Source organism: Malaya genurostris, chromosome 3 (assembly GCF_030247185.1).
Source record: "Malaya genurostris strain Urasoe2022 chromosome 3, Malgen_1.1, whole genome shotgun sequence".
Taxonomy (NCBI): Eukaryota; Metazoa; Arthropoda; class Insecta; order Diptera; family Culicidae; genus Malaya; species Malaya genurostris.
The window spans coordinates 187774287-187798616 of NC_080572.1; the positions used below are offsets into that span (position 1 = coordinate 187774287).

The 24330-nt window shown below is 39.8% G+C and overlaps 1 protein-coding gene across 6 annotated transcripts in view; it reads right to left on the bottom strand.

The window, feature by feature from the left end:
• LOC131434559 (nuclear hormone receptor FTZ-F1) overlaps positions 1-23339 on the bottom strand; it is a 446632-nt gene extending 423293 nt beyond the window's left edge. For 3 of the 6 annotated variants that reach the window (XM_058601383.1, XM_058601378.1, XM_058601382.1), the window contains exon 1: positions 20364-23339. In XM_058601383.1, the coding sequence (XP_058457366.1) occupies positions 20364-21312 (949 nt within the window). In that variant the 5' untranslated portion in view covers positions 21313-23339. The remainder of the gene's footprint in view (positions 1-20363) is intronic. The other 3 variants (XM_058601379.1, XM_058601380.1, XM_058601381.1) reach the window with 3 other exon arrangements.
• Between the last annotated feature and the right edge of the window lie 991 nt (positions 23340-24330).

Here is a 24330-nt window from a genome sequence, read left to right on the forward strand (position 1 = left end):
GAGACGAGTGTACCAACACAGCTACGCACGAGTACGACATGGTCGGGTTGGTTAATTCGTTGCAACATCGAAAGTAGGCAGATAGCAAGAAGCAAGACGAAAGAAAAGCAGCAAACAAACAACAAAAAAGAAAAAGAACACTCGAGACGCCGGGCCGCACCGTACCGCGTCGTGAGTAGACGAGTGCTACTAGTTCACCTTGAAATAATGTCGATCGCGTATGCAAAAGAGCGAACGGCTTGCTGGTAGGTGAAGTTTTTCTTCTTTTTCTTACGTTTGGAATACACCACTTTCGTTAACCCTTTACGGTCCGACGATGGTCGCCTCAATGTTGTTTTTTTTAAATATTTCAAAAAAAATGATTCAGTCATTTTATTTCAGTCTTTCGTAGCTCACCGACCCACAAACTAATAAATAAATAAACATTTTTTTTGTACGAAATATGTGAACACAACACAATCATTAGGTTGTTTACAACTTTACTGCGGTAGGTTGTTTACTTGACGATAATCTTCAATTCATGAATCAGCTCTCTTCGAGAGATCCGCCAAACAACAACCGACACTTCCTGGCGGATGACTAAATGCCCAATCAATCCTCTCCCTTATTCGTGTGCTTCCTTGAATGCCTGCCGTAACGGGATCATCAAAGAGTGAGAACACAGCTCGTAGTAAACATAAACCCATAAGCGGACATAATTGAGTCCCACTTCTTCTGTGGATTCGACGGATTAGCTGCTGACCAGCATAAAGAGCAAAACAAGACCCGGTCCATAATAGTCACCCTACAGGCCACCACCGACCGATTCAGGAAAGAATGATTTTCATTTCCTACTTGGCTTCGGTCGTCCTCTGCCACTTCTTCTTCAGACACCCGTCCGTTACCCGTTTCGGTGCGAGTGAAACAGTTGAAACAGATTCTAGCCGGATGGATAGTGAAACCGGTTTTAAGCTTACATCTATGTAGTCCCGAACCGGCACTGACAGACGCTCTACTACTACGCTCGCTCCGCTCCTCCTCAGCGCTCTGTTCGATGCTTCTCCGTAAGGCCAAAAACTGCGGAGCACTTTTGTACGGATGGATTCAGGATTTTCGCCCCTTCGAGAACCAATTAGGTGCACTTTAGAATTGAATTGTATCGAAAGACTGCGATGGAGCAGGATTGAAATTTTTGGTAGCTCTGGAAGATGGATTCGATAATTACACCACGGTGATGATGACTTCAAATACGTGAGCTAGAAAAATCAATAGCCATAGTAATAAATTGATTTGAAATAGTGGCATTTGAGATTCTAATGAAAACAAAAATCGCTGCCAGTGTCGTTGGATCCCAGCACAGGATAATCACGTTCTGTTCACATTTCGTTACAGTTTTGAGAAGCTGCATTCACAAATATCGGTAAAATTAGTTGATTCTTTGAAGACTATAACAGAAAAAAAGGGGAACTATAAAACAAACCAAAACAAGCCAAATAGTCCTACTTGAAATACGGAAACTCACTTCGAATGCAAAGTCAGTGTTGCATGACGGAAGCAAACTGTGGAACATAAATCAAATGGAACATTTCTTACCTTCCTTATGCTGACGTGGTCTCCATTCTGACTAAGAACATTTCCCAGAACAGAAATACCAGTAGCTTTTGTTTGTTGACCGGTAAAACTGTTTATTTGTTTTGACACGTTTGTCGGGAATTTCAGTTCAAAAACAGATGAGACTTTCAAAGGTTCAGGAAAGTTAAACTACAACAGCGAATGAATTCATCAAGGGTTAGATGACTCCCTTTGTAAACGTCATAAAAACTGACATGTTTTACAACTCAATCAATCAATGGGCATAAACGGATAACGCAAGTAGGTTAATAACTTGCTGTTAATTAGTTACGTTAGTTCAATCCCACAGCAACTAATTAGCAAACATTACGCAATATATTATTCACTGGAGTTCGATTTGTCAACTAGCTTATTTAACAAAAGTACTTAGTTAACTTCATATGAACTAAGCGAAACAATTAAAAGAAACAAAAAATATTGAGCAACAAATATAAAACTACAGTAACTAAATAGCAACAGATTATTCACTGGGTTTCAAAACTATTCAGGAGTGGTGCTTCGTTGTTAACTTTTCATTAACTTAGCGAAACACCTGTAAAAATAAAAAAAAATATATGAGAAAGAATTCAAAACCACAGTAACTAATTAACAACTAAATAGTAACAAATTATAGTCTGGGTTTCGATTTGTTTTCAAGCTTACTTAGAAAGGTTGCTTCGTTAACTTCATATTAACTCAACAAAACATTCGTAAAAATAACAAAACATATTGAGCAACAAATTCAAAACCACTGTAACTAATTAGCAACAAATTATTCACTTGGTTTCGATTTGCTCGCAAGCTGAGCGAAGCATTCCTAAAAATAATAAAGAATATTGAGCCACAAACTCCTCATAACCACTGTAACTTGTTAGTAACTAAATAAAAACAAATTATTATCGGGGTTTCGATTTGTTTTTAAGCTTTTTTTAGAAGGGATACTTCGTTAACTTCATATGAACATAACGAAGCACTCGTAAAAGTAACTAAAAATAGTAAGCAACAAATTCAAAACCACCGTTACTAATTAGATTATTCACTGGGTTTTTTTATTTAATTTCAAGTATATTTAGGAAGGATGCTTACACTTCAAATGAACTTAGTGAATCACTCGAAAAAAAGAATTAAGTAACAAACTCAAAACCACAATAACTAATAAGCAAAATATAATTTCAAAAATTTCGGTTCTTATCTAGATTGATTCTTAGTTAACTTCAGATGAATTTAGTCAAGCAACCTTAAATACAACACAACTAATAAGCAATAAATTATTTACTTGAATTCGATTTGTTTTCAGGATTTGAAAAACAAGACAAAAATAGTGAGCAACAAACTCAAAACCACCGTAACAACTTATTTACTGGGTTTCGATTGGCTCGTACACTTATTTTGAACGTGCCATTTGAGCCAATTTGTTCTGATTCCTGATTCCTGAAGCTTATAACTTAGCGAAGCACTCACAAAAAAATTGGGAAACAAATTCAAAACCACTGTAATTAATTTAGTAACTAAAAAGCAACAAATTATTATCTGGGTTTCGATTTGACATTTCCGAAATCAAAAAAAAATTCCTGCAAAATGCATGAAAAGCCAAGATCTGGTTAATCTAAAATAATTTTTTTTGTTCAAATAAATCGAAAATATGTGTGAAAGTTAACTTAAGAAAAATTTCGGAACAAGACCAGATCTCGACGTTTCATGCATTTCTAAGACAAAACAAGAAAACCGCGTAAAAAACGCGTAACTGTAACTAATTAGTAAGAAATTATTTACTTGGTTTCGATTTGTTTTCAAGCTTATCTAGTTAACTTCATAAAAACTTAGTGAAGAATTCAAAAAATTATAAAATATATTGAGCAACAAACTCAAAACCACTCTAACTAAATAGCAAAAAATTATTATCTGGGTTTCGATTTGTTTTCAATTTTATTAAGCCAGGGTGCTTCGTTAACTTCGTATGAACTCAGCGAAGTACTCGAAAAATAAAACAGAATATTGAGCAACAAATTCAAAACCACCGTTACTAATCCACAACTAATAAGCAACAAATTATTTTCTGGGTTTAAGGTTATTTAAGAGAGTTGCTTCGTTTACTTCATATGAACTTAGCGAAGCATTCGTGAAAATAATTAAAAATAGTGAGCAACAAGCACGAAACCACTGTAACTAATTAACAACTAAATAACAACAAAATATTATCTGGGTTTCAATTTTTATAAACTAATTTTTTTTCTACTGATTTTTTTAGTGTTTCGCTAAGTTCGTAACTTTGCGAAGCACTCAAAACAAGTGAAAAACAAATTTAAAACAACCGTAAATAATTAGCATCAAATTATTCATTGGAGTTCGATTTGTTTTCAAGCTGGGGTGCTTAATTACCTTCATATGAACTTAGAAGAGTAGTCGAAAAACAAATAGAAAATGAGCAACAAATTCAAAACAACAGTAACTAATTAACAACATAATAGCAATAAATTATTCACTGGGTTTCGATTTGTTTTCAAACTTAATTAAGAGAGGCGGTTCATTAACTGCTTATGAACTAACATTCATAAAATTAACAAAAATAATGAGCAACAAATTCAAAACCACTGTAACTAATTAGCAACAAATTCTTCACTGGGTTTCGATTTGTTTTCAAGTATATTTAGGAGGGATGCTTACACTTCATATGAACTTAGGGAATCATTTTCAAGCTTATATAATAGGGGTGCTTTATAAACTTCATACAGACATATCGATGCAGTCCGAAAACAAAACAAAAATATTGAGTAACAAATCAAAAACCACCGTAACTAATTAGCAACTAATTAACAACAAATTATTTATTGGGTTTCGATTTGTTTGTATACTTATTTTGGAGGTGTTACTAACTTTCTTGAAGTACTCAAAAAAGTAAGAAACAAATTCAAAACCACTGTTACTAATCAGCAACAAATTATTCACTAAGTTTAGATTTGTTTTCAAGCTTAATTATGCTTCATTACTTCATATGAACTTAGCGAAGCACTTGAAAAAAATAGACATTCAATTCAAAACCAAACGCGTCTGCACATAATCAATCAAATTTCTTTGGATTGCAACACAAGCATTTTTGAACGGTAGTCTGAGTGCCTGGGGTTTTTGCTGTTAAACTGCACACTTTGAAAAAATCATGGTAATTTACAATATAGATGCACATAAAAGGAGCATCGTAATTTGAATAAATTCACAATTTAAAGTACGTAAGTATTAGTCATATCATTAACTTCACAATTAGTTTAGCTGAAGTTTACACCGATACAAACCCAAAAAATATTTTTACATGTTAATAGATTTATGTCAAGCGTAAAACTCATTTTTTCTAAGAAGGTAGCGAAATGAGAGAATTTTTCGAGTTTGAGTCATTTAATATCACATGGACACACTGTTTATTTTACTGTAGTGCTTCTTCTAGTTGTCGATCTTTAAAGTCTTTCCAGAGGTTCTGACAACCAATAAACTCTTAATAGATTCGGAAAACATATGTATGTTATATTTTGCTTCAAGCGTTCACCATTTGTATCGTTTTTTATTAGATGTTGAAATGTAGACAATAAATCTGTCGTAGTATGAATTTCTAGCAGTTTCGATTGGGTAGTCACAGTAATTTCAAATTATTCTGTAGCACTCAACATGGCTACTCTTAAACTAAAATATTTCAATCTAGTCCTTCTTGTTCGAATAGCAGTTCAAAAATATCTTTCGAACAAGAAGATAACAACGCAAATCCAACATTTGGCCATTTCACACATCAAGAGCGTTGCGAAATTACTTCATATTGGATTTTCCTATCAACTTGTTTCCTGTTTGGTTATGTGCTGTAGTTGTTCCACCGGTCGAGAGGAAAATTGTGAAAAATTCACGTTCGTGTTAATTGGGTCACATTGAACAAGTTTGCCAACGTGGCGTTGGGTAGCTTGAATTTTCGTGATGAGCGAGCAGCAGCTACGATATTAACTATTCCTCTTTTGAGTATCTGTTCATGTACCAGTTTATTTATGGTATATAGTTTCGACCTTTTTTGATATTGAAACAGGTTAAAGTGCTTCGAAGTCTGCTTGACCAAAGGTTAGTGCAACGTTTTATAGAAGTAGAACTAATGTGTTTTAGATTGTTCAAAAATTAACAATCCGCAAGATTTTTATTTTTAAAAAATATTCTTCTGAAAACTTTATTTTAGAGGCGGGTAAGCTATAACACTTAAAAAAAAATCATTTATTATTTCTTTGTATTTTCGAAAAGTGAACATTTCGAAAACATTTTGTCAAATTTTCAAGCCTATCGGAACAGAACTCTGGAAGTTACGGGTCTTGATCTTTTATTATCTCATACTTAGAAGAGGCCTGAAATTTGGCGAACAAGCCCGAGTTCTATTTCAATTTACTTTACAAAACATTCATGAAATATTTTATGAAATATTAATCCACCTAGTGGTGTAATGATGCCTTTCTCATATTTTATACTATGGTATTCTATTCGAAATGTTTCTCTTCGATTTTCGAAAGACACCAAGGGATTGTTTGTGCGTTAACGAGTATAACATACAGTGATGTGCTACAATATTATACGCACTTTACTGTATAACTTCGGAACCGGAAGTCAGATCCAAACGAAATTCAGGAATTCTATATGGGACCATGAGACCTTTCATTTGAATTCAAGTTTGTGGAAATCGGTCAAACTATCACTGAGAAATGTGAGTGAGATCCATTTTGGAATATATGACCACCATTTCCGGTACGGAACCGGAGACCGGGAACCAGGATAGCCGGAATCGGTTTGTTCAGTTGCCTACTTATAATGGCTATCGATTTATGTAGTTTTGATACCAATTTAGAATTTTTGTTACGTATTTTGTTTTGGGTGACGGTATCAAATTTTGAACACATTTTACCCTATAATTCCGGAACCGGAAGTCCGATCCGGATGAAATTTGAGTGTTTTATTTGGGACTATGATACCTTTTATTTGATCTCAAGATTGTAAAAATCGATCACGCCATCTCTGAGAAAAGAGAGAAAGTAGTTTGAAATACGATTTTTTCACTAATCACCCTGTGATTCCGGAACCGGAAGTCGGATCAAAAGAAAATTCAGGAAGTTTGTATGGGCCAATTATAGCTTCTATTTGAATCTAAGTTTGTGAGAATCGGTTCAGCCGTCTCTGGGAAAAGTTAGCGCACTTATTTTTTTTTCACATATCACCCTGTAACTCCGGAACCGGAAGTCGGATTCGAATAAAATTCAGGAAATTTGTGTGAGGTTACAAGACCTTTCATTTAAATACAAGTTATGGAAATCGGTTCAGCCATCTCCGGGAAAAGTGAGTGCAAAAAACTGTTACATACATACACACACATACACACATACAGACATTTTGCGTACTCGACGAACTGGGTCGAATGGTATATGCCACTCGACCATCCGGGTCTCGGTTCAAAAGTTGGTTTTCACAGTGATTGCATAACTTTTCTATATGAGAAAGGCAAAACACTTACAATTTGAGAAAATTGATGAAATCTTTATTGGAATCGATAGAACGATCAATATGACTTAATGTTTGAAGAGGATTCCATGCAAATGTTGGCCGTGGCTCCGCTTTAGGTAAGGGCCAAAAACGTGAGATAAACTGTTCACCGAAGGTGACTCTCAATTTTTTAATTTTTTCGCGTGCCGTGTAGGATGTGGCATCGTCTTGTTGAAACGGCATGTTAGACATGTTCGATTCTTCCATTTCGGCCATTCACAGTACCCAAGTAGCAAACATTGTTCTAGTACTGAATTTATTAACTCTTCTCGCAACGATTATGCGATTGGAAAAGCGCATTTTTCTTTAATGATGTGCAACAAGTTTCTTGTTTCATATGTTTCACAACAGTAATATATGCTAAGTGCAAACCGGAATTGAAACTGCTCAAATGATCTTGTCGTACAGTCAGTTGCAAAACCGGATGTGGAACTTAATCCATTCAGGTTTTTGAGTTGGTTTCATAACCAGTAATATGAATGAATTTTACATCCCTTACAAAAACGTGTTGAATCAATTGTCTAACATATCTAACAAAAATATGAATGAATTGTGAAACATGCCAATAATAACAAGTTTTAATTGCTACTTTGGTAACGTTGTGCCCATCGTCGTCTTTGAAGAAGTACCAGTTTTTGGCTGGTCTTCACTCCAGATACGGCAATTTTGCTTGTTGAGCTTCGTCGCTTTCGATAAAAAGTGATTCTTCCGCCAACTTTCTCTGTGTCTATTCATGATTAAATTATAGACAAATTCGCACAAGTTAGACAATGATACAAGACACGATTCAAGCGTGATCTGTCAAAACAGTGTTGCCAAAAAGATACCAGCAAAAAAACACCCATCCCAATCCCAATCCCTACGTTTTCCTTTTCGTTTTTTGTTACTTTGGTGAGCTTACAGTGAGGTTTACAGCTATTTAAATGGAGGATTTTTTTCGCAGAGAATCGCAACCACCAAAAATTCGAAAAATCACACAAAACCGTAGTGGTTTAGAAAAACATCAACTACAGCCATGATGCTTTGATGTTTTGACTTCTGATACTTCTGCACTGAGATAAGGTGGACATCGCAAATCATGATCCCTGAAGCGCGTCCTCGAAAATACCTCGTCACCGACATTTTCTCAATATTTTTTCACGAAAAAATTACAAAACGTTGTTCGAATGATGCTTTGTACTATGCACAAACGTTTGAATTTATTGTTTTGAGTGAAAGCTTTTGCAAAAAAAATCGCAAAATATTGTATAACAATTTTTAAGAGTTACATGACAACATTTGAAAAATACGATTCACCATAGATAAAATGTTCAATTGCCCTATTTCATTCGAACTGAGAACTACAATTACACCAGCAACAACAAAAACTACAAGGATCAGCCCCATGGGGTTGTTCGAGCCATTGATGTGGAACAAGGCAACCAAAATATCTAATGATCTACAATCAAACAGTTCAATCAATCGTCACACTTTTGAATCCGCAATTGCACGAGTCTGCCTAGATTGATCTGGATTAGGAACCAACACCGAACATTGTTTGTTTTATAGCCGACGAAATTACACCAATATCCCAAATGTATGCAATTATATCTTTGTACATAACAGATCGGCCGAAAAGTTCGTATCGTTTCTATGAGAGGGCACCACTAGAATTAAATCCATACCATTTTCAGTTAGTACCAAACCTTCAAAAGATACGTGTATAAATTTGACAGCTGTCTGATTATTAGTTTGTGAGATATTGCATTTTGAGTGAAGTTACTTTTGTTATTGTGAAAAAAATGAAGGAATTTCGTGTGTTGATGAAACACTACTTTTTGATGAAAAAAAGTGCCGCCGATACCAAAAAATGGCTTGATGAGTGTTATCCAGACTCTGCACCGGACGAAGCAACAATTCGTAAGTGGTTTGCAAAATTTCGTACTGGTCATATGAGCACCGAAAACGATGAAATCGTGAAAAAAATCCACAAAATGATTTTCAATGATCGTAAAGTGAAGTTGATCGAGATAACTGATACCCTAAAGATATCAAAGGAACGTGCTGGACATATTATTCACGAATATTTGGATATGAGAAAGCTTTGTGCAAAATGGGTGCCGCATGAGCTCACAATCGATCAAAAACAACAACGAATTGCATATTTAGGGGACGGGTATAGCGTGATGGGATAGTCGATGCCTTTCACGCAGCCCGCCTGGGTTCGATTCCCAACCTCGCACATAGGGTCAGAAAGATTTTCTGGTCCGAAGAGGCGAATGACCTAAGATGTTAAAGCCTCTATAATTGAAACAAAAAAAAAAAAAAAAACAACGAATTGATGATTCTGAGCAGTGTTTGGAGCTGTTATATCGAAATAAAACCGATTTTTTTCGTCGATATATAACAATGGACGAAACATGGCTCCATCACTTCACTCCGGAGTCCAATCGACAGTCAGCTGAGTGGACTGCACGCGATGAACCGAACCCAAAGCGTGGAAAGACTCAACAATCGGCCGGTAAGCTTATGGCGTCTGTATTTTGGGGTTCGCATGATATAATTTTCATCGACTACCTTGAAAAGGGAAAAACCATCAACAGTGACTATTATATAGTGTTATTAGAGCGTTTGAAGGACGAAATTTTAAAAAAACGGCCTCATTTGAAGAAGAAAAAAGTTTTGTTTCATCAAGACAATGCACCGTGTCACAAGTCGATGAAAATCATGCTGAAATTGAACGAATTGGGCTTCGAATTGCTCCCTCATCCACCGTATTCTCCAGATTTGGCCCCCAGTGACTTTTTCCTGTTCTCAGACCTCAAGAGAATGCTCGCTGGTAAAAAATTTAGAATCAATGAAGAGGTAATCGCTGAAACTGAGGCCTATTTTGAGGCAAAGGACAAATCGTACTACAAAAATGGTATCGAAAAGTTGGAAGATCGCTATAATCGCTGTATCGCCTCTGATGGCAATTATGTTGAATAATAAAAACGAATTTTGGCAAAAAATGTGTGTTTCTATTAAACGATACGAACTTTTCAGTCGAACTGTTACCTGCGATACAATTTGATATTAAAGCTTCTCTTCGCCAAGCTTGCGTTCAAGTTTTGTATGCAAGAAATTATTTTTATAGCGTTAAGTTTCTCTACCATTCTGCGAGTTCGGTTGAAGCGATAAACTTTTTCTCATTATCAATCGAGTTCATCTTATATAAATTAGTAATTAATCTTAAGCACTCAAAATTTACCCTGGGGTAGATGTCAATTTCTCAGGCGATACGACATTACATGGAATTTCATCCGAGCTTGCATGACACAAGATCAGAGCACACCAATTAAAGCTTCAAATCGTTGTATGGTCTTGTTATCTAGCAACAACCTACCTCTAGCTTGCTACGCGTAGGACTGAAACGTTTGCTATAATTTTGTTTCTATTTATAGATTCCAACAGCTTCGCTTTTGCATCGATTGACCAATCAGAGCGATGCTTTCCCATTGATATATCGCTTACTCCTTCAAAACCGTCGTCTATGACAGGGAAATCCGATATGCCGGAGATTTATAACAGACAAAATAGGGCACTGCTCGCTACTGATCAAAATTTCAATCATTCATAATTGAAAATACGTGGCTTGGCACATTCAAATCGAATCGTAGAAATATTTCCAATCAAATAATAATAATGAAATAATATTAATAATTGATACAAAATATACTGAGCTGTAAGTGTTTAAAACCTGACCACATTTCTACGTGTATTTTTCCTCGAGTTTCTAATTTGCACCCCTATATAGAAAATAAAGATGTGTTCCACATCAACAAAAACATTCCATCTACGAAATTCCAAAGTCATGTAACACAGTCAATACCCAATTTTTTCGAAAGCTGCACATCACATGATCCTCGTAGATTCCGAACGTCGGACAGGCGTGGTGGTGAACAACAAACTCCTTCCTTCGAACTAGGTCAAGACCGTGCCGAAAAGCCGAATGTCGTCCCCTGGGCCCATAGACGCGACCACCCAGAGCTGCATATAAGGAAACACCCGACATCAATTGGCTCACGCCAGGAAATAGTGATGCAAAAGCCGGATGTAGGATGAGTGGAGTAACTCTACTGCCAACGCAACAATGCATGCATTCTGCATCCGCTCGGAAACACGAACAACAAACTACATATCGGGAAATGAAATAATTGCGGATGTAACAATCACACGCACAACCATGGACTCGATTGCCTCCCAACCGCTATCCTTTCTATGAATGTAGTTTTGTTTCAATCTGTGTTGGTGTTGGTTAGACCTCTGAACCGGATATCACCGCATGATGGATGAGAGCTTACTACAAGCACCAACTCAAAACAACACCAGTACATAATGGGACGAGCAACAACACTAGCTGGTCTTGATGGTACGGAACGGTCCTGCGCATTCGCCATTTACTGGCAACCAAAGGCGCGACACTGCATGGCACCACCACCACCTTCACCTTCCTTGGCTTCCGGCCTGTGTCAACTAGTTTTGCTGGTTAAGGTCAAGTTGTTGTCCTTTTTCTTTCTCAATATACTAGGACGACCGAATGTAGGCTTTGGAGTCATTGCCAACCAGTCCACCAGCAGTTGAGTCGAAATGTTTATGCACACCGGAAAGCGTTCTCGGCAGGGAAAAAGGTGCAGTCCAGATGTTTCACGTTTCCACGTTTGACGACGATTGAAACAACGGAATGACAAAAATTTACAATTTTCTTCCTCTTGTTTGGTAATAATCTCAAAGACATTAACGCCCACTGTTTTTTTTCCGGCTTGGATCAGTGAGATTTTTTTTCTGTCATCCCGCACTCTTTCGCTATAATTGGCTTGCTAACAGGATGAGACCCAGCATTCGATGGCGAACGCTGGGGATGAAAGGTAGGGGTGGGAGAAGGAAGAGAAACGAAACGTTGACCTACTTTCGGAAGCGAGCATTTCGTTCGGTTTTGGTTGGTAACAGTAAGCAGCGTAACGCGCATTCAGTCTGCCGGTTACCCACAGCTGGGATACAAGGACAAAGTATCACCCGCCTCCATAACCCAATCTACACATCCATACATAGGTACATACATTGGCTCGTGACAGGACGATTCTGCGAGAAGACCCGAGGATATGGATTGCGATTTTTCGGTACGGAAACGCACACCAGTGCCGGTGTCGTCGTAGTAAAGTACAACTGGAACCGTGTGCGAGTGTTGAGGTTCGTGGCGTGACTGAATCGGAAGTTACTGGCATCATGCGGTGCCACGAGGGGGAACGAACGAGAGCGGGTCAATAAGAAATGTGTTGCCTGGATGGGTGGAAAACGGACTACGTTTCACCTCACCCGACGGAGCCATCCATCGAACGTTGAATGTGTCAAGTTCAGCTACTGTGAGCTCGATTGAGGTTATGGTTTTCAGGACAGTGTCAATGGTGGCGAAATTGGACACACCGTTCGGAGAGCGACGGACGGATTCGGGGGTCGGTATCGATTACTGCTGGCCACGAAGAAGCTTGCTTGGTCATTCCCAGGTAGAAGCATTTCGGAATATTGTCGATATGGTAGTAGAAATTTATTCAACGGGAAATGGTTTTCCACTATCGAACTGAGAATATTAGACGATGAAAATTTGATTTCTTGTTTCACTTGGTGAAATTTCGACCGATATTTTTTCCTGTACTGAAAGAGAAAATGTACGTGTTCACTTTGACTTATTTTACTATGGGACACCTTCTCAAAATTTACCCTCTGAGAGAGTGATAAGTTTTTGATCGTGAATATCTGTTGTTGTATCTAACGAATCAACATAATTTTTGCTACATGCCATCGGAAATATGATCACAATTTTATGATAAAATTTTCAGTTGTGTGACATAATCTCAAATAATTCGAAATTAAACTTTTCTGAAATGTTTGATATAAACGAGTATCAAAGAGGATAATTCATAAGACGCGTTTGCCTTTCTCGTATTTTTAAAGCTCATATCTCAGTGATCTGTGAAAGGATTTACATAATCTAACCAATAGAATCGAAATTTTTCAACTTAAGCGTGTAAAGAAAAAGCATTGAAGTATTTCAATAGTACACTATTGAAAAAACCTTTCTCATTTGACCCATGTCAACACCAGCCAATCAGAACGCGTTCTGAGGAAGAAAACAAAATATCTGCTGCTGTACAACAAATCGTTCGAGAAAAATGTTCCGAACAGTGCTTAATATCGTGGTGAGTTTGGTCCTTCTGAAAGGCAGGAATGAATCCCGTACAGCATCCTGATAGTTTCTTTCAGTGAAATGCAAATCCAAAATGAAATAATCGACATTAAAATTCTGCTATTTTCATAGCCGTTAGGACCGCCCATTAGTGAAAAAACTACAAACGAAATCACGTAAAAAGAAGTCTCTTAACCAAAAATTGGATCAGTTTGGATTCTATCGCCACTGCGAGCAGATGTATTGTGTGCGTTTGCAAAGCTAGTTTCGCTTCCGACAAGAGCGATTACGTCACAGCTGCTAGTCGTTTGCATTGGTGAAAAAACAACGAAAACAGGACAACGGTAGGGAGCATCACACAAAATCAGCCGTTCTAATGGTTCTAAATGTTTTCTAAAGAACTATTAGGATTTCTTCTTCGCAAATCGAAGGTAAAAAACCTCAGTTTAGTGCAAATCTAGAATCGATTAGATTTGTGCACTTTTCGCTGTGTGAAATTCACAGTAATCGAGATCAAGTGAAGCATTCTTTGTTTTTGTGAAAAATGTGAAAAAGGGGAATGCTTGCATAATTCATACAATTGATCAACTAATTGGTATTCGGAAGTGTTAAGCAACATGTCAGTTGTTTTCGTATTCACGACATCTAGTTATATCTCTGACATTACCCACCCGCCTGTTTTTTATCGTGAATATATCTTGTTGTATCTAACGTATCAACATGATTTTTACTACATGCCATCGGAAACATGATCATCAATTTGTTTTTTTTGCTATTGGACCTCGTTGTTACCCTTTTTCTAGGGGGAGATGAGCTTCCATTTCCATCTAACGAGGATCGAGGGTCACTTTGTCCGTGGCTTATCTCATCATCCATTGCTTCATCGTCGGTGTTGTGTGTGATTTCCGTTTTCTTTTCGTTTCCCTTGTTGATCGTAGTCTTGGGCTCGTTGAGAGTGGCTGTAGATGCGCCTTGTTGTACATTGGTTGCAGTTGCTGGTTGGTTGGAGGGTAAGTTGTTAACTGCAGCTGGTGTACTTTGTTCTATAGGGGATACTGATGGTTTCGTTGAAGGGGATGCTTCATTGTTGTTGGTGGCTGTCCCAGGTGTACTGGGGTTGGTGTGAAGGAAGCACCGCTGTCCTTTGGTGTGGTTGTCTCCTTGTCCAGTTTATCACATGGCTAACCGTAGTGAACAGCTTTTTGGCAATATTGACATGTGGCCATCTGATTGTCATAGGTAACAAGTGATTTGCACCGAATTCTTGTATCTTGACCGAAAATCACATAAGAAGGTATAGGCCTCTTCAAATGTATACGTAACAAACGTACGCCATTTAGAATACCGGGGAAAAAGTTCTTCCACTTTTCTTTTTCGATAGAGAGAATCTCTCCGTATTGGGACATAGTATTGCGAATATAAGAATCGTTGACGCTTGAGGGAAGATCATGCACACGCACTTCTATAGCACTATTTTCCATATATATTATCTACCTCCTGACCGAAGAATCGACTCAGTGAGTATAAATGAGCATATAGATTCGTTGAGCGCGATATCCTCTCGATTGAGCCCACGCACTTCTGCTTTACTGTTCGGGAACTATAATCAACCTGGTTTACGTTGGTGCGTTCATGAGGGAGGACTACCTTTCGTTGATCCACTGCTTTCATATATTACTACTGCCTGCTCCGCTCTTCTCGATGGCTTCAACCTGAACGGGTTCACTCAAATTAATACGATGGCGAACAGAAACGAGCGCTTGTTAGATCTTATCCTCGCAAATGACATCGCTTTACCGGTCAGTACCGTCACTTTACCTATCGTGCCACTGATTGATCTCGACCTCGACCATCCCGCTCTTGCTGTTGAGTTTAAGGTGCCCATTCGAAATGAGTATGACGAACCGTCTATTTCGTACTCTCTGGACTTTCGCCGAGCAGACTACACTGAACTGAATGATATGCTTTCAGCTGTTAACTGGCAATTTATTGAAACGTCAACTAATATCAATGACGCCGTAGAATATTTTTGCGATGCGGTGGAAAATGTTGTTTACCGTACTGTTCCCGTCAGTCGCCCTCCTAAAAAACCACCGTGGACAAATAGGCGCTTACGCGCTCTTAAACGGACGCGATCGTCAGCTCTTCGAAAATTTTGTAGTTTCCGATCTTCGTATTTCAAACAACAACTAAAAATCGCTACCAGTCAATACCGCCGTTACAATATGTTCCTATATCGGCGCTATATAAGACGTGCTGGACTCAATCTCCGTCGAAACCCTAAACTTTTTTGGTCTTTTGTGAATTCAAAAAGAAGAGAGACTGGTCTTCCGCACTCGATGTTTTTCGGAAATCAAACAGCCTGCAACGAGAAGGAAAAGTGTGATTTATTTGCGCATCACTTCAAGGATGCATTTCATGACAATTCTGCAACACAGATTCAAATTGACGAGGCAACTGCTGGTGTACCACGTGATATATTTATTTTCCATATTCCTCTCATAACTGAGCGAATGGTCGAGACAGCAATTCGAAAATTAAAGCTATCGTTTGCTGCTGGTCCTGATGGTATTCCTTCATCTGTGTTGAAGCGTTGCGCAGGAGCATTCAGTTATCCAATATCGAAACTGTTTAATCTTTCAACTTTACAAAGCGAGTTTCCTTCACGATGGAAGTTTTCCTATATGTTTCCGGTTCACAAAAAGAGCGATAAACGTGACATTTCCAACTATCGCGGTATTACGTCTTTGTGTGCATGTTCGAAGCTATTCGAAATTATCGTAAACGATATTTTGTTTGCCAGTAGCAGAACCTACATAGATAATGAACAGCACGGGTTTTACGGGTCGAATCTTATGATATTCACCTCAAAATGCGTGCAGACCATGGACTCTGGATGGCAAATCGATGCAGCGTATATGGATCTTAAAGAGGCATTTGATCGAGTAGATCACAAAATACTTCTGTCCAAGCTTCAACTACTGGGTGTCTCAACGATGAGCGTAGAGTGGTTTAGATCGTATCTGACAAACCGTTCTGTACAGGTTAAAATCGGTTCTTCAAAATCTGAAGTTTTCTCGAATTTTTCTGGAGTTCCGCAAGGCAGCAATCTTGGTCCGTTGCTGTTTTCGCTTTTCATGAACGATGTTTCACAGCTGTTACCACCGGAATCCAGATTATTTTATGCAGACGATGCAAAAATTATGAAGGTTATCAAGCGTCTCGCGGACTGTTTTGTACTACAACATATGATACAAAAGTTCGTAGATTGGTGTTCAAAAAATTGTTTGTGTCTGAGTATCGAGAAATGCTGCGTCATATCTTTCTATCGGAAAACCGATCCTATCTTGTATGGCTATGAAATCTCAGAAAGGTCCATGACACGAGTAGAATGTATAAAGGATCTTGGTGTGACTCTAGATCGTGAAATTACCTTTAGACTGCACTATGACGATATGTTGGTCAAAGCAAACCGTCAACTTGGTTTCATCTTCAAGGTAGCCAAAGAGTTTCGAGACCCACTTTGTTTAAGATCATTGTTCTGTTCACTTGTACGTTCAATACTAGAGTCAAACGCTGTGATTTGGTGCCCCTACCATGCTTACTGGACCGCTAGGATTGAGACTGTTCAACATAAATTTGTGAGGTACGCTCTGCGCCTGTTACCGTGACGTGACCCTATGAACCTACCATCATACGAAGATCGCTGCCGTTTGTTGAATCTCGAGCCATTGGAGGTACGACGCATAACTGCTCAAGCAACTTTCGCTGCCAAACTACTTTTGGGCGACATAGATAATCCAACGTTACTCATGCGCCTAAACCTCTACGCACCTGAAAGATCACTTCGCCAGCGGAACTTCCTGTCTCTTGAACCACGAAATAGAATGTATGGACAACATGAGCCTTTTCGGACAGTTTGTATGCGGTTCAACGAATTCTCTCAACTATTCGATTTTAATGTGTCGTCAACCGTGTTTCATAAACGTTTACTTGACAATTTCCACATAGTGAATAGCGATAGTTAGGTTTAGTTTTTAAATTTTAATTGTTTGTTTTTATTCATTAAGACAACATATGTCAAATGAAGTTATACAAATATACAAATATACAATATACAATATATACTGGAATGTTGTACTTAATGTTTTCGTGCTCCACATAGTGCACATTGTTATTGTCTTTTGCGAATTGAATTGCATCCAACTCTTTATAAAACTGGATGTCAACAACATTATTCGTCTTATTGCAGTGAAGTAAATGGACACGTTTAATGTCAAGATGGATAAGCTCCTTAAGCAAACCTTCAAGTTCTCGCATCGAAGGTCGAATTTTGCACTGCTTGAAGTCAACAATAATTGTATTCTTTCGTGTCGGCGGTAGCTTTTGTTCGTTTGGTTCACTCATTTCGAGGTCGTTCTATTGTTCACTACACAATACTGTACTTGGATTCTTCCATCCCGAACGTAAGCGGTTTTGTTATATCGACTGACTTGGATGCGTTGTGAATGCGAACTGGGGTTCTAATTGTGCTTTCGTTTCAAACAAGGACACCTACATCAACATTGGAGTGAAATACATCGAAAAGTGAACAACCACAGAGACAATGCTACAAATTAGCTCTTCTAAGGGCTGTCAATGTTTATAAAAAAAGCTATAAACTATTCATCTGTTTATTATTCTTTACGTTTCGTCTTCGACTCGTCCGTGCAGAGCAGTTCAAATTGAGCTGCTTACTGCAAACACTGAGGCAGTTCAATTAGAATCGCTAAGCAGACGTAAAGTTAACGCTATTTACGAAACACTTTTTTATATTGCACCGAAGCGCAACGGCTTTTCTGACGTCCCGAGCGAAACGAATAGCCGACCACAGATTTTGGTTATTTGGGGGTTTGGCTAAAAGCCCTTTTTGTGCTTTGGGGCTTTCATTATTCCTTACGTATCGTCTTCGACTCGTCAGTGCAGGAAATAGCGTTAACTTAACGTCTGCTTAGCGGTTCAAATTGAACTGTTTAGGTTTTTGCAGTAAGCAGTTCAATTTGAACTGCTTTGCACTGACGATTCGAAGACGAAACGTGAAGAGTAAGCAAATCCATCCGGCGAACGACCAAAATAAGGTTAAAGCCGGGTATAAACAAACGATATAAAAAAAAGTAAGCAAATCGGTTATGTGCAAGCTAAGTCCTGGCATTACATTCCTTTTGTGGAATTAGGCCTTTCTGTTTCAAAAGACTTCGCAGCCGATTCTTAGTGTACAGAATCATTGCATGGCTAGTACTATGGATCCTACTGGCACTAAGAATCCTTCCAGGTCGGGGCTCGAACATACGACAACTGGCTTGTAAGACCAGCGCCCTATGCATTGAACCACCAACCCGGTGCCCAAAGCACAAAAATGGCTTTTAGCCAAACCCCCAAATAACTATTCATCTGTTGAATAAACACATGGATCAATAAGTCCCGAGACTAAAGCAGAGATGGCGCTCGTAGTAAACCAGTAACCACGTCTTTCTAGAGTACTAACCTTTGCTTGAAACGGGTCAAAATTTTAAGTCGATCCGACCAGAAACAGCTGATTTATCGAGGTTGGAGTAAAGTCGTTTTTTAGTTTGTTTAAAAAATGGAAAAAACCGAGTTTCGTGTTTTGATAAAACATTGTTTTTTAATGGATAAAAACACCGTGCAAGCGAAACAATGGATTGAAAAATGTTATCCGGACTCTTGTCCATCAAAAGCAACGATTTGTCGGTGGTTCGTCGAGTTTGAACGTGGTCGTACCGACACAAATGACGCAGAACGCTCGGGTAGACCTGTGGAAGCCGTTACACCGGAAAATGTGAGTGAAGTGACAAAAATTATAATGAAAGATCGTAAAGTGAAGCTCCGTGAGATTGCTGAGATGACATAGATATCATATGGAAGTGTATTTACTATCCTTCATGAAAAATTGAGCATGAAAAAGGTTTTTTCCAAGTTTTTTGGGATACGCATGGCGTGATTTTTATTGACTACCTCGAAAAAGGTAAATCAATCAACAGTGATTATTATATTGACTTACTGGTGCGTTTTAAAGAGGAAATCGCAAAAAAACGACCGCACATGCTGAGAAAAAAATCCTTTTTCATCAAGACAATGCACCCTGCCACAAGTCGAAATTGAGCGAATTGGGCTTTGATCTGCTTCCCCACCCCCATACTCGCCAGATTTAGCCCCCAGTGACTACTGGCTCTTTGCTGATCTTAAAAAAATGCTCTAGAGAAAAAGATTTGGCTCAAATGAGGAGGGCATCGCTGAAACTGAAGCTTATTTTGAAGCGAAAGATGAATTTTTTTATAAACATGGTATTGAAAAATTGGAAAAACGTTGGAACCATTGTATCACCCTAAAAGGTGATTATGTTGAAAAATTTGCAAAAAAAATGTTGTTTCCATTGTTAGTCTCGGGACTTATTGATCTATGTGTTATGCAAATCGCAATTAGAAATAATCACCCAACGTGAACCGTTCGCACCAAACGAGTACAAATAAAACCAAACTTCGTCTGCTTTGTGTTCAAGAAAAACGCATTGTGTGTACTGGTTTGAATGCGTTTTGGTGATTTCAGGACGTGCACACATCTGAATTAAATTAAAGGAAACTACTCGTATAATGCGGTTACGTCTCTGACATTACCCACCCGCCTTTTTTTAAGAACGATCACTCACTTAACTATAAAACATATTATTTGTGGGTCGAAAAATGCAACCACAGTTGCATTTGAACACAGGAATTGTCTCTGAAAATGAACACGTTAAAATTTCACTGCCTAATTCTAGTTCTTAATTCAACCAGTCTGTTCTTAGAATTAGCTTAAACTACTCTTAACTACACACACCCACATTAGCACCTGAGTTCGGCTGCATTTTCCTTCAGGAAACAACAATCATCACCACCGCGCAGGAACAGGCTTAGCCGGTTTACGTCCGGGAAAGCAACGCTATTTCAATAGAAAGGATAATCAAAAACCAACAAATCAATCTACTCACCATCGGATTCCTGCGTGTAGGACCCCTCCGATGGAATTTTGATCTCGATCGGTTCATGCAGCGTTCCACCGTCCCCATCCGAAGGGGACGATCCGCTCGGGGTCATCCCGGCGGCAACCAGTTCCTGGAGGTGTACTCCGACACCGACACCGTCCGCACCGGGTGCCGCTGTGGTCACCACTATGCTCCCGACCGGGGGCGAAGCAGTCGTACTGGACGATGACGACGGGTGCAGATCGATGAGGGCGGCGGCCGCGGCAACGGCTGCTACAGCCGAACTGCACCCGTTATCCGAGCCAAGACCACCGGACGTTCCGGCTTCAGCTTCTAGGGCTGCCGACAGTTGCAGACTGGTGGCCGAATCGAACGGTGATTCGTCGGTATTGATCACTATTGTGGTTATACCGGATGACGAACCCCCAGCAACACAACTGCTGCTGCTGCTGCTGCTACTGGCAACACTTGTCGAAGATGTTGGTGTTCCGGAAGTTACGATCACATTCGTAGGGGAATTCAACGGAACGTGGTGCTGCTGCTGTGGCTGTTGATGCATGGTGTGATGCTGAAGGGGACGAACCCCGATTGGACTAGTTGTGGTACTGATTAGGGAACTGTTGGTGATGATTATCTTAGTTGTGTGAATTGGTTGAGACGTTGTCATTATTTGCTGCTGCTGCTGTTGTTGTTGATGATGTTGCTGCTGTTGGTGATGCATTGTTGGTTGGTGGTGGTGGTGCTGCTGCTGCTGTTGTTGAACCAACTCGTACAAGGATGATGTCGAGTCATCAATCGGGGATGTCGTAATTAGTAGATTTCCGTTGAAATGGTTTCCACCCCCGCCAATACCGACGCCCCCGCCACCCCCACCATTGATACTGGTATAGACAATGTTTGCTGCTGGTTTGGATGTCGTCGAAGAACTGGCCGTGGATGAGGCTTCTTCGTGCATTTTTCTTACACTTGCTTATAAATTTACACAACACTTATGTTTCGAAGTTTAATATCTACTGGAGCTTTCCGCTTTTTTTTTTTATTTGTTTGTTATTTTCACCGATTCAACACTCTACAGTATACGTACGCGGGAGATTGGGATATTCTCTATAATGGTTTTGGATTGAACACTTTGGAACTTTGTACTAACGATTCGAGTACGAGAGACACTGTTTCCTAGCCCAGCTTCTTCAGGTAACACTTGACTGAATGACAATGAGATTCGAAAACTGGTCAATGCCAGTGGTTACTCCTTTCCAGACCATCCAGATTATTACGGGGCCACTGGTTTCCAGATCAGGCACACAAAAACACACATACACACACAGTGACGCACCCTGTATGCAGGTCGTTCCCGAAATATGCGCTCTTGAGCTCCAATCGTGCCGGTTCTAGCCGATTTCCAAAATGCAACAGGAAGAGAGATGCACACAGCAGCTGCCGCACGGGGACGAAAATACGGACTGCAAGTATATAGTTCAAGGTCGAAGAAAGAGCACAAGTGCACCGGAGCAGCACATGGATCGAAAATAGCTCGTGCAATTTCACACCAGCAACAGTGCAGTTTTGTTGCAGCTGTCTGGACGTTACTGTGTGTGGGGGTGGTCAGGATGAGAAACAACTTCTCTTTTCCGGGTTTATACGGGAAGGGTGCTGACGGTGGAGGGCTGGATATTCCACAGCAAAAGTAACTGGATGTCACTCGGCAGCTGGTTCATGGCTGTAGCGCTGCTTTCTTTCCATCATCGCTGCATATGCACACTAACACAATTACAGTAGCAGCAGCAACAGCAGCAGAGCCGGAGGATGCGCCTCCATCGGTGGCGAAACCATGGTTGTTGTACCGAGCACCAAAAAAGTGCATTTGAATTTGAGATGAAAACTTCGGCAAGCGTTTCCGGACGGAGAATCAGTCTCTCGTTCGGACGGTCACGGCGTAGCAGGAAGCAAAATTCACGCGAATAACACACACTACTGCACACCGATTCTATAAATTCGCAAAAATCGCGATTTTCATTCTTACTGATGGTATTCTTCGCTAATACGCGGCACTTACACACGCGCCCGGGTTTTCCTACACCTTCGAAGTGTTGCTCCGACAATGCTGTGTTTGTATTTCGCCTAATTCAAAACCTGCAAAAAATTGCGTAAAAAACTACTTATTCCAGAACCACGAAATCGAACACGCCTGCTGCCACTTTTGCAAGCGAACTGCCACCGGACACTGGACTTCGCACGCTCTACGCCACTTTCGCTATCATCCCGCGTGAAATCGGGACTTATTTACACTAAAATTTCGGGAATAATCAAAACTTCACTCGAATATAGGTCTTTAGGCCACTTACACTCGTTCTTAATTGTGCCTTTTTTCCTTCACTCTCACTGCACAACCGAAACAGACGCACACTCACTAGCACAGGAGACAGATTGGGGATCCATGACCACCAACACGACCATCAAGGTTGGTTTTTATCACAAGTTCGCGCTATAGCGAATAGCAGCACACATCGACGGGTCGATTCTAAACACATCAACATCACAAGAGACGGCGACGGCTTAGAACACTACCCAACACACGCCGTCTAACCCGAAAGCAGCGGGCAGCCAAACTCACGCTAAACCAACACAACCAACACACTCGTCGGAACCCCCGAAAATGTCCGCACTAGTGTTACATCAACTGACATTGAATTCATAATTAACCTTCACAGAACTGCTTCCTGGGCTGGAACGTTCACAAATCGGAACCGGAACAAAATCTTCTGCCATCCGTGTTCGGACACGGACGGAATGTAACCACGTGTGGACACGGAAACTGACACTAGTTTCCCGTTGGAAACAAACCGAAACACATCGACTTGATAGAACTAGCACTCCCGTGTTGCCGTCGGTCGGATGTAAACATTCTCACTTTCTTCTGCCTGCTTCTGCTGATTCAAACTGCGAACAAATCGGGCGGCTGGCTCTGGCTTGCGTGAACCCGAAACATCACTTCCCCGTTCGATTTGCACACCAACAACAACGGCTGTCTGTAGATAGTATAGAATCACGTTCAGAATCGCCGTCAGCCGCCAACCACTACCACTACCAGCGTACATGCGGACGGGTGCGAACAGCCGCCGCCGACAGCTAAATTCATATTCACGGCCAACGACGGGTCCGCTTCTTCTTCTCCCAACCCATGCTCCATCCTAACTCACCCCATCGTTGCCAGCGACGACAACGACGACGACGATGGCGAAGACGAACGATTTGAACGAAATGTGTTGGCTATAGGGTAAACTGTGCGGGGCTCCGCTTTCAATTTACTCGCACGAGGAAATCCATTACTTCTGCTTCTCGGCCCTAGCGCTTGTTTTGGGGCCGATTCTGTGCTCTTGGGAGAAGAGATAGGATAGCCTCGTGGAAAAAATAGGCCGGGATAATTATGTTTCATCGTAAACTAAGGTAAAACATCTGCTGCACACATAACGAGTAACTTCATTAGAATTGATATCATACTAAGAAATGAATATTTAATTCAATTTTTTACAGAACAGAATTCCGTAATTTTGAGAAGAAATGAACCATGTTTGAAATAACAAAACTTTTAGTATTTTTTTTTAATTTGACTTATGATGATTTCTACTTATAATATGATTGTTTTGAACTAATTTCGCAAAAAAGGTCAACACCGGGGTAAAATAAATGATGTATACTACTTTTTACCTTTTTTTATATATATAAAAAATAGGTATAGAATTCGCTCAAACTTTAGAAAAATTTTCCGAGGCCCGGAGGGCCGAATGTCATATACCAATCGATTCAGCTCGACGAACTGAGCAAATGTACGTGTGTGTGTGTGTGTGTGTGTGTGTGTGTGTGTGTGTGTGTGTGTGTGTGTGTGTGTGTGTGTGTGTGTGTGTGTGTGTGTGTGTGTGTCTGTATGTGTGTTGTCAACTAAGAGGTCGAGATCTCAGAGATGGCTGAACCAATT